This window comes from Nanorana parkeri, unplaced genomic scaffold, assembly GCF_000935625.1.
Source record: "Nanorana parkeri isolate BGI_ZX_2015 unplaced genomic scaffold, ASM93562v1 scaffold441, whole genome shotgun sequence".
NCBI classification, from domain to species: domain Eukaryota; kingdom Metazoa; phylum Chordata; class Amphibia; order Anura; family Dicroglossidae; genus Nanorana; species Nanorana parkeri.
In genome coordinates, this window is record NW_017306709.1 from 802,016 (window position 1) to 814,340 (window position 12,325).

The window sequence follows — 12,325 nt, forward strand, 5'->3', positions numbered from 1 at the left end:
TACTGTCAGTTTTTCTAACTCAGGATGCATATTTAAATATCATTTTTTCTCAGAATGTTTTTCTGGCTTACCTGATGTACTAAGTCAGAAACTCTGAACATCAGAAAAGTAAATGAATCACCACAATCTGAGCTGACATATTTCATTCTGAAAAGCATATTTTCAAAAAGTGTCAGAGGTGACCCCTGCTACTATTCAATAAATAAGAAAAATGTCTATTGTGGTGATTCAATTCCTTTTCTGACTGATTTGCCAGATTGCAACACAGTATACAATACAAATAAGTGTCAGATGCAGAAGATTCTTTTGCAACAGTAGAGAGCCAAGATTGGATGTTTTTTTACAGACAATGCTGCTCGGTTTATATGTTTATTTTTGGAAGCAACAGAGTCACTTTTTTATCATTTGAGTGCAACTCTTTAAGTAGAAAACACAAATGGGTCTATTCACTAAGCTGCCGAAGGATCTAGCCGTAGCTTCGGCTGATCCTTCGGTTAGCTTCGGCCCCAGGACCCCTTCGGTTTGACTGAGCCGAGGTGAAAGGCGAAGCTGGCCGAAAGGCCGGCCATTGGCTGGCCGACAGCCTGCTACGGACTGATGGGCGGAGCCAGCCGTCATCTCACGGCTGGCTCCGGCCACTTGCACAGGCAGATCAGTGTCATTGGTTACCAGATAACCAGGGACACTGGTCTCCAGATAGCCCAACTCTCCCGGCCGTCTGGGAGAGAGTAACTTTCCCCCGGAAAGTTCTACTCTGCTCGATCCAGCAGAGTAAACCTTTCCCTGCTCTGTTGTCATTTTTTTTTCTTCTGATATCGGAGCCGTTGGCTGCCATCAGAACAAAAAAAAAATAAGCATAGGAATGCATAGCTACATTCCTATTGGCTATTTCAATTTGCAATAGCCAGTAGCAAACTAGCTATTGCACCCGCCCACTGCTGCTGTCAATCAGCAGAGGGGACCTGCAGTTCTCAATCAGGTCCCCTCTAGTGATTGACAGCAGCAGAGGGCGTGTGCAATAGCTAGTTTGCTATTGGCTATTGCAAATTGAAATAGCCAAAAGGAATGTAGCTATGCATTCCTATGCTTATTTTTTTTGTTCTGGCGGCAGCCAATGGCTTCACTATCAGAACAAAAAAAAATGACAACAGAGCAGGGAAATGTTTACTCTGCTCGACCGAGCAGAGTAAAACTTTCCGGGAGAGTTTTTTTTTTTATCTTTTTTTTTTTCTGACGGCAGCAGGACTGCCCGGCCAATAGAAAACAGTTGGGCGAAGCTAGCTGTCACTGCTAGCTCCGCTCCAATCGTTTTCTATTCCTTTTTTTTCCACTTTTTAAACAATTTTTCTACTTTGCTCGATACCACAGAGGTATCGAGCAGGATTGCCGAGCCGAATGCCGCTCAGCAGGCATTCGGCTATTCACTCACTGCTGTTCGGCATCTATGAGAATAGGCCAAACAGCAGCGAGTAGCCTGCCGGAGGTTCGGCTCAGCCGGTCCAGATCATGGATCGGTTGAGTCGAACTCCTTCTGCACTTCGGGTCGGCCGAACAGTGTTCGGCTAACTTCACTTGTGGTCGGTTGTTCACTCGGTTGCCCTCGGCAGCTTAGTGAATAAACCCCACAGTGAACTATAGAAAAGCATAAACTACTACAAAAACACAGTTATATATAAACATCTATAGACATATTTACATGACTAAGTATTGGTACAACTGGAGCCCTTGGATTTACCTTCACTCTGCTGAGATTTAATACAGAGATGAAGTCATCACAGGTCTAGCCCAATGACATCATCATAAAGCATGTGATGCTCCTTCATCATTCAGGCTTCATACCCACAGGAGCTGGATGCAAATGAGCTCCCAGCAATCTGTGCAAAATTCAGTCATTGAGGTGAGACTATTTCCGCAGCAGGGGCCAATTCAGGGGAGAAATACAATTGAACAGGACTGCCCACAAAAGCTACTATGAATGATCATTTTACTGTAGAAGGTGTGCTCAAAAAAACAGGCAGAGGGCAAATAACTAATTTACTGTATGGTCTGTAGGCTCCCTGCAACTGATCTTGGTAAATGATCAAGACTTTGCTTCTTCATGTCAGAGCTGCCCCCCTGGTGACTGGTGATCCAATGATTGGGGAGAGGGGGGTAATTTTCAGGAAGTAGCAGGAGGTGAAGAAGGACAGATCCACATAATAAATGAAGCAGAAGCTGGCACCGCAGGTCCTCAGGTACAGCATCCACTCCAGCAAGGAAAACAGTGAGCAGCACAATAATAACTTTACCAAATCTCACTCTAAATCTCATGAGGTCAGCAGTCACACAAATCAGTGCCTTGGAGGACCTAACACTGCAGATATACAGCTTTAAGGCTGTGGGCAAAGGCATATGTCAGGCTGTGGACTGCTATTTTCAAAAGGAATTCAAGGCAAAAGGTAAAATTTTCAGGGTGCAGCTCAGGCATAACCTCTCTATATTTTCCCTATAAAATAGCAAATCTTCTTTTTTTATTATAGATTCACTTAAACATAATGCAGCATAATGGGAAGCTACACACTTTAGAACACTTGTATGTGCTGAGTTATTTAAAAAAAAATACACCCTATATACACCAGTCATCAGGGTGCACTAGGTGGACATCAGGGGTAAGTCAATCTTCCAATTTGGACACCTATGTATATAGAGCATTATGCCTTTCTGAATATTTTGGTGCATGGGGCTGTCTGAAAATCTCCGCTCATAGCTAATGTTAACAGACACCTAACTAAGTGCAGAACAGTGTATGAAGGATTCCAGGTTCCTTAACCTCCATTCACATATAGCGTTTGCGCTTCCAATGCGGTTTTCCACGCGGAAGACCACACGGCACAAAAAAGCTAATTTGTGTGTGCGGATTCCGCCACTGAAATCGCGCTTGGACTATTTTGCGAGATGCACGGTACAATAGTTTGAAGAATGCATTGTTTTTTATGTTTGAATGGAGCCTTATTGTGGTGAGTGGCATGGTGTGGCAGCTTCATCCTACTCCATTTCATAGTTAGTTTCACTAGTAACAGGGCAGGAATTAGCATGAGAAACACCATAATCACGCAAGCCTTGAAACCCAAAGAAGCAGTAAAAAAGAGATAGTATAATTAGTAAAGCTTGCAAGGAATTTATCAATTATGAAAGTTGTCAGAAAGTAGACAACCACTGAAAATGTATAGGATACATGAAACAAAAAAGGCCCTGTAAAAAAACTGCATAGGAACACATCCAGCTGCAACTTTCTATGTAGAAATTGTAGAGGCCAGGATGTAGACTGCAGAACCTGTAAGTGGAACATCATATTACACAACACTTTGAAACGCAAAATTTGAAAGAAATGTGTACAACAGATTTCATGATGTGCAACTTGGGTGGTCTTATGAACAAGAATTTATAAGCTGTGTTTCCATCCACCGTTCTCCTGATCTTACATAAAAGCAGCAGATCTGCTAGTGATAACCATTTAGAGTAAAGTTCAGATGATCAACATGTGTAGGTGAAGTGATACAATCGTTGTAGATATGACTCAGAGCTAAGCTCAAAATTTCTTTCTTCTCTTTATAAAACCGCAGCTCTCTGCCAGCTTTTCTAGACTCTTCCAGCTCTCGGAGAGCAAGCTGAAGCTCCTGAGATATGATTCCTGGTGTCTCCTCTTCCTTCATGATCCAGTCCAATGCCATGTGGCTTCTCATCCGTTCATCTAATGTGTACTGAGAGTAGTAGGCAATAACCTCCTGTTTTATAAAAACAAAATTGGTTACTCAAACACTGTGCTGGGTAGTTATCAACATGTTAGCATGGCACACTACTACACACATACTACACTACTACACACTACTACACACTACACACATAATCTACTGAAGGTTTGCCTTGGCATTTTATTTAGGGCAGTCGGGGTATACCTGGGAAGGGCCCTAATGTAACATTCCCGGTTACCTCCAACATCAGGTATAAAATAATTATGTCTCTGATCAAAAAGTAATAAAAAAGGAGACTACAAACAAAACTTTGTTGGAAATTTGCCCCCATCAGGAAGAATTTTATTTACTTCCTGTCCCAGAGACAAGGAAGTAAATCGAAACAGGAAGTACATTTCTTCAAACTGAGGGAAAAACCAGCCTTTCAAATTGCAATAGCCAATAGCAGGCTGGCTATTGCACCCGCACACTGAGCAGAGGAGCGGACCTGAGAGAGAACTTTCTCTCTCAGGTCCGCTTCTCTGCTCAGTGGGTGGGATTTTAATAGCCATCCTGCTATTGGCTATTCCAAATTGCAATAGCCAATAGCAGGATGGCTGTTGCTCCTGGCTGCTTACAGTCACCTGTTGACTGCGAAAGCAACCAGAAACAACAGTTATCCGGCACCTACCGATCCCTGTGAATGCTGGATAACTGGGAGTTTACTGTAAATACAATTCAGTTGTTCAAATTAACATCTGGCCATTCGTGGGCTCTGTAAGGACAAAAGTAGCCATATGATATTATTTAGCATGGAACAATAACATGTACAGTTTAGGGTAAGAGGCCCTACAATAATATATAACAGGGAGCCTTGTGGTTTCTGAAGACAGTTCTTCTGACTTGTAAGTAGAGGAATTTAAGACTGGGAGCCATTGTTTTATGATATGCTTAAGGTATTTTTGTAGCAGTCCCAGAAGGTTGTTGCTTACTGGTGGTTAATAGATATCAAGGACTGGTAAACATCCCAGTGCTGAATATTTCAACATTCCTTTATTGTATGCCAAATCAAATGAATGTTAATAGGTAATAACATGCTACTTTAATTATATAGCACTATTAGGGAAAATATAATTCATATCAGAAGAGTGATCAGGTGCCAGATTTGAGACACCAACAGTCTAATGGGTTGCAACCATTGCTCTAGATCAGCCTTTCTCAGCCAGGGTGCTGTAGCACCCTCAGGTGCCTTCTGGCTTCCTCAGTGGCGCTCCTGATGTGAAAGAGGGGGAATCTAAAGTGAAGGAGGACTTCTAATGTGAAGAGGTGCTCCAAGTGTGAGAGGGGGTGACTCTGATGTGAAAGAAGGTTGATCCTGATGTGAAGGGGGCTCCTAATGTACAGCTGAAGTCTGATGTGAAAGGGGAAGGGACTCTTTTGCAAAGAAGGCTCCTAATGTGAAGAGGGGACCCCACAATTGTCTGTGTTTTTGCATGGGGGTTCTCCCTTCAAATCCATACCATAACACCTATCATGGATAAGGTTCTGGTATGGATTTTAGAGGGATCAGACATCATTTTTCAAATTTTTACATTTATGTTTTTTCATTTTAGACTGGGGTGCCTCAAGAGTTTGCATTCTTTTAAAATATGCCATAACTGAGAAGTGCTGCTGTAGATCTTGTAATGTCAACACATTGAGAACTACATAAAGTGCAGTGATTCATTGCTTTTTTAGACTAAGGGCTACAAGTGTTATAGGACACTGCCCATTCATTGTGCTACCAGCCCATCCCCGGTAGTATACAGTGGTTGCTGTACACAAGTGCCGTTTTCCTCCATTTGATTATGTGTTTGAAATGCATGTCAAATGAAGGTCATTAAATTGTTATTGACTTTTAATAGAGCAGCACACATGACAGTTCAGTTGCTGCATTTTACCTGCTTTGCGTTGTACTGTGCTTCTTTGGACAAAGAATGTGACAAAACAAGTCATTTGTTGTCAAAGGCTGCTTTTTCTATTCAAATGCATGCAGCTGCGTTCCAATGGAAATGGTTGGGATTGACAAGAACACTCGCTGACATGAGCCCTTATCATTATATTTTTAAAAATTATTATAAAGCAACAGTATTTATGAGTAATAAACTTCCTATAGTCTTACGTAGAACATTCAAAAATCCCAAAATGTTCCAGGCCATATTTATAAACTTTGACCTATCTTTTGCTTGGAAACTACATTGCACATTTTATCTTAGTTTTTTATTCATTAATTGTTTATGTTTTGGGTAAGAGTATTAGTCACTAGTATTTTTTGGCTGCTGAATTAATAAATTAATTATTGGTTAAGTCATAAATATAGGTGATTTCTGTTTAGTTAAAACTGGCAATATGACAATACTGGTAGAGCAAGTTAATAGACTTCTAAAACATCTGCATTCTTAATTTAGCCTTTCATGTTCAAATAATAAACAAAGTGAACAGTGAATATATTTTTAGTTGCAGATCTAACTGAAGAAAATTGAGACCGTGCCGTCTCCGACACATGGTTTGTGTAGGGCATGCTTCCGCAGCACACATGGAATTTATTTCACATTTTCAAATAGAACCAAAACAATGGTGATTCAGGGATTGAAACACAGGATATGCTGCAAAGGTTTATTTTATAAATCCCGGACGAAAATAAAATAGCATGCCGTTAATTAATTAAGAATGCATGTTCCTGTTTCGAAAAATGGTGGCAAGGCTTTGGAGCCAACGGCACACACACACACACACACACATAAAACATGGTATAAGATAATGTGCTGCTGAACACACATGCCAAAACAACAGTCAATGTAATGTAACCTATTGAGGTCTTCTACTCTGAGCTGGTATACTGTGATGTGAAAGCCATAGATAAAAGGAGAGTGCAGATTAGGCTTAATCTGTAAATAACAAAACTGCCTCAGAAGAGTATAATATATAGAAGTAATCATTGTAGTCAATTAGAAGAATTATTATGATGGGTCGGATTGTGTAATATCCTTAAAGTCCATTTCCACCTTTGTAAGTGATTTGCATTTATTGTGGTAATGAAGAGGTGCAGTGATGATGTATACATGTGCACATTTTCATTAATCACATTGCAGACTTTCTTCATTTTTTTGTGAACGTTTTATTAGGCCTGAAGCCTAAAAGTTAAACATATTCTCCACAGGAAATTCAGACAGACACCAGGGTCAGATGGTAATTAGGCTGTAATCACCTGCCCCCCTCCCTGTCACCCAATGTAACATGATCAGTAAACACCAACTCTGCCTCAATGTACAATTGGAAGGATTGGATGCTGCAAGGTGGAGGCCAAACTTGACTAAAAGGAAAAGTCAAAATTTTCAAGTAAATTATTGGTTCTAGTGATTACTTGGACATTGGCTTTTTTCTGCTCTTGCATTTATTCTTCACATGCTAAGTTTGAGCTGCCCATATTTGTGCCAGGTTTACTTTAAGACTCTAGAGAGCCCTAGATTTTAGGCCTGTAGACATGTTCTTTTCTAATTTGCTGTAGTCTGCTAATTTCTGATTTGCTGTAGTCTGCTAATTATTTTCCTTCTTGTGTGATCAGTTTCAAGTAAACCTGTGAGCTCACCTCACCCTTTAACACGCTCCCAGGTTCATAGAGCAGATACCTGCTCACATCCCCAGATTGTCATTAAAGTACCCTAGGATTACCAATCCTTTTGGCGCATTATTTTGCAAATAGCAAACACAGCTATTTTAACAGTCTGGCTAGGATTGGTAAACATAAAGTATTAGAAGGACTAAAATACTAACCTTTTGTGGAAATGCTGCTCCACCCTACTCAATGTGCTGGATACATGAACCCAAACACCTAAGCATTTGATCACATTTGATTCCCCCTTTATCAGATATCGTTTGACTAAAGCACTATGCTTTTACACAGGTTAACTAGAATAGGTTGAGGTCTAGATCAGCATTTTCCCATATAAGCATTTTAGCCCTACTATTTCATGTTATTTATCCATAGCAAGACTGAGATGTAGCTCAAAGCTACAATATGAGTATGGGTTTGATTCAAGCCCTCTCAACTGTCCAGTTATTTGATATATCATATCTGTTAATTCATTGTTACATTTTCAATTGCTACTAAAGTTGAATAATTTTTTTTTCAAAATAGCTTTAAAACTCATTATTCTCAACTACTAATGCTATAGCATGTGTTATTTATAACAATTCTTATTTTCAGCTCTGGGTGAAAGTAACTATGAAAATAAATAACATTATTGCCAATAACAATTGCTATAGCTTGGAAAATTGTACCTAATATTTTCTATCTTGGTAATTTTAAAATTTCAATGAAAGTTATTGTCAGCAAGGTATAAAAAGGCCTAAAGATCAAATCTTCTGGGAGTCAAAGAGTGGAACACAGGAAAGTGCTTGTAATATGAAATAAAACTAGACAGGTTTTCACAATTCTGGGTCAAAAGCTGCAATTATAGCGAGTGCTGCTGTGACGAGATGCTTGGCGCCATCCCAAGATAGGACTATAAACCTATAATTGTCACAAGGCAATGCAACCTTTCGGCCCTTATGTTGATAACAATATGTTTAAAAAGAATCCTATATTGATCCAAGAATAAGGAGTTCTGGTGAGAATCATGTTATGTAATAGTTTATGTCAAAGTCTTAGTTTTTGGCACACAGAAGGACAGTCAATGCCAGCCTTTATCTTACAAGGTGTCCGAAATCTCTTCACCCGCATCATGGGACCCAAACCTAGAGGAGCCATAGCAAGTCCCTTGCCAAAAGGTACTGAAACTGGATTGGACTACAATTTTATTCCAGTCAAAGATCTAATAGTCTTACCAATCTTTAGGGACTGTAGTCTATCTTTAAGATGGAAAATATCATTTATTTATGTAATCATAATTTCATTATTGCATTTAAAGCAATAAATGTTGTATATCTTTAAGGAATCTGTTGAAACCTACAAATTAGATTTTGTAGGAAGTTACAGCTTTGTTATCAAAGATATTAGTAATTCATCTGAGACTTTGCTTTTACATTTTTTTTTATTCGACTATCTCAGCAATAACTCCCACATAGAAAACCAATGCACTGTATCATATTTAAACTACAAAGCAGACCCCTAACAAATATAATCATTGCCATATGTTGTTTAATCACTTTCCAGTTTTCCCTTGCTTTCTTCTCGGGTCCAAATAAATCCAATTAAATATGAACATAATCCTCAATTGATAATCTAATCACTCTACTTATGCATCAAACCCATCTTCAGCAACAGTACTAAACCTTCTATGATCTCTTGCTAACTCATTTCATGTGTATCTTTACCCACATAAGGAGTCAGCGCAGAGATTAGGGATATCTCTTTCTATGTTTTTAATGGACACGTGCTCATGGATTTTGTCAGAGGTGTAAATATAAATGATTGTGTCTAAGAAAAATATTGTTATAAGGCTCCCAGATGTTGTCATTATTATTGTTATTAATCATAAACAGAATCTATATAGCGCCAACAATTTGTGCAGCGCTTTACAAAATAAAGGGAAACGGTACAGTTACTTTACAATACAAGAAAAGAGGCTTAGGGGGGCTCTGATGTGAGAGCTTACAATCTAATACGGAGGTGTATGTGATACAAAAGGTAGTACTAAGTTGATGGAGAAGGTAAAAGTTCAGTCTTTATGTAGAGGCAGGGTAGGCTTCCCTGCATAGAAGAGTTTTCAGTGATCAAGTGGCCAGGGTAGAAGACAGCTGAAGAGATTGGGATAAGTAATTTCAGAGGATGGGAGAGACTCCAGAGAAGTCTTGGAAGCAAGCATGAGAGAAGTGATACAGGAGAGCAGGGGTCTTGTCTTAGGAGGAGCAGAGAGGATGGTTTGGGTGGTATTTTTAAAAATGTTTGTGATATAGCTCAGGGCAGAGTTATAAATGGTTTTGTACGTTGTTGTTAGTATTTTAAATTTCTTTTTGTTGGGCGAGTGGAAGCCAGTGGAGTGACTGGCAGAAAAGGTTGGCGAACAATGAGCAGTTGGTAAGTTGGAGGTTCTGGTTCATAGATACTGCAGCCACTTGTTTACTGTGATTAGCAGATTCCAGATAACAAGGATGACGCCATTCTCAGACAATAAATAACTTTGCAGTAAACGGATCATATTCATAGCTGTGACCATTTCTTAAGATGGGTGCATTGGTTATGTTATTATTGGTGGTGGGAGTACAATCTGCTTATGATAAGAAGGGCAGGAGGATCAGCTTGACCAAGGCAAGAAAACTGATCAAATGTAAAGCCAGAAACATTCCTAACTTTAAAGCAGACCTATGCTCAAATGTTAATAGCTTTGCTGGGGGGTGAAAAGCAAAGAGTAATAGCATGACTGAAATATTATGTTATCCAGCAGAAAATGCTGCTTTAGGCTTTCTCCTGTGTTTGTCATACAACCAAAAGACTAGTTATTTCATTATGCGATTTATGCTGCATGGGAAATTCAAAGTTAAGATTAGCTGACCCTCCTCTTGAGCAGAGATCACATAACCAAATGCTAGACATGTTACACATGTGACCATCAACTTTAATATAACATCTGAGTATGTGTTCCCTTAAAGCCCTGTTACTTTTCTGTACAGGTAGACGAAAGATATAACAGTTGATAAATTGTTGCATTTTCAAGAACTACTTAAGTTGAAGTATTGTTCTTGTCAAGTCAAAGAAAACATGACCAAATGCCAATGCTTCTAGTCACATGGCAAGTACAGGAGAGGTCCTGGAATTGCATTTTCTTCAGGAAAGGTATTTCAGCCTTTCTTTTACTCTTTTTTTTTGGCTCTTTCTCAAGCCTATTATATTATTCGTGTCCTATGCTGACCTCAAAAATGGCTAAATGAGACCTGTTCGTGTCCCATAGCAGCTTCAACCATTAAATGAAAATGACAGTATGACAGTTGTACAATAAATGTTTGATTTTAATAGGCTGTTGTGGGGCACAATTGATATTGGATCGAGTGCAATCTGTTATTTAGGAAATGTTCTGTCCAAAGCTCAACTACTTTCACAGCAGGGGCCCAACAGGAGAAGCCACGGGAAATAATAGCCATGATCTTAATGCTTCAAGCCGCATTCACTGCACTAGACTAAAATGGACTGCCCCTCAACAGGGACGTGTTAACTAAGCAATTCAGCTCAGAACACACTTTTAAATCTGCCATTTGGCAAGGGCCAGAAACACATGCCAAGTGATTACAAACCATCCCCCCATAAGACTAATTGAGAACAAGCTCTAATGATATGCTAAGCATTAAAGTGGAAATCTAACCACGTCATTAAAAAACATGTTTTTGCAGTAATCTACAATGTTTGATTGTTTGTGAGATTTCCCATCAAACAGAAATAATAGGTCATGTGCTTTCAAGCATTGTGGAAGCCCAAAAGCAGAACTCTGGCGAATTAAAAAATATTGTCCCCACTAACACCCCTGTTCAGTACTCTTTTCAGTATTTTTTTTTTTAAAGAAAATTTCAAGCAGACAGAGATACTTACCTTGACCTTTAGCTATAGATTTATTTACTCAAAAATCAAACAGAAAAAACATGCTGAACTTTTCAGGCACCCCAGAAATGAGCTAGACATGTGCCAGTATAATATCACAAATGTTTATTTCATTGCTTAAAATATTCAAAATATCCTTATATGTATGAGGTACATATATTAAAAGCATAAAAAGATTTAGCCCCAACTTCACATTCATCGTTATTATAAACTTTTTAATAGGTATATTCTACCATCAACATCCTTCCAACATAGGAGGAGTATCTTCCATTGTTGCAATGTGCTTGACAAGACTTATTCTTTGAGAAGATGTCTCTACCCATTTCATGGTAAAACCTGCTTCCTCAGGAGAGAGCTACAAATATTATAAAACATGGCATATTTTCCTCCCAGCACGATTTTGTGGGGGCTCCCGGCCCACCCTTGGTGGTGGTTAGGAAATAACGGAGGGACACCTTATGATACTAAACAGCCAATATACAGTAACTTCCACTTCAAGTCAAGTCTCAAGTTCCACTTCAGAATCAGAAGCAGGTCACCACGTTTCCTCTGCTACTTGACCCTGTGGTGGCTTCTTATGTTTTTAATATAAGTATATCATAACAGGGATATTTTGAAAATTTTAAGCAATTAAATAAACATTTGTGATTTTATATACTGGCATATGTCTAGCTCATTTCTGGGGTACCTGAAAAGTCCGGCATGTTTTTACTGCTTTATTTTTTAGTGGATAAAATAGGATGTGGTAACCATTAAATTGATAGCACTAAATATGATAATGAAAATATAGTTTTATTATGAGTAGGAAAGAGTTAAAACCCTATCATTCTTTCTTTTTTTGCTGCCCCTTCACTTCCTATCTCAAAGACACAATATGAAGTGAAAAGAAACCCCTGAAAAAGGTGTCACTGTTGAAATACCTTCCCTCTATATCCATTTTGGTGACAGCCCAAAACATTTGGACTTTCCAGCACTTTCTGTTCCACTGACAGTGGTCACCAAGTCAGATAGAGAGGGCGAATCTCCCAAGAGGGAACCAGACGTA

The 12,325-nt window shown here is 39.1% G+C and overlaps 1 protein-coding gene across 1 annotated transcript in view; it reads right to left on the bottom strand.

Annotated features, from left to right (window-relative positions):
* Positions 1 to 3,342: 3,342 nt before the first annotated feature.
* The window catches only part of LIX1 (limb and CNS expressed 1), a 129,604-nt gene continuing 120,621 nt past the window's right edge, over positions 3,343 to 12,325 (bottom strand). Inside the window, exon 6 of the mRNA XM_018560222.1 lies at positions 3,343 to 3,764. Coding sequence (XP_018415724.1) covers positions 3,480 to 3,764 — 285 coding nt within the window. The 3' untranslated portion in view covers positions 3,343 to 3,479. The remainder of the gene's footprint in view (positions 3,765 to 12,325) is intronic.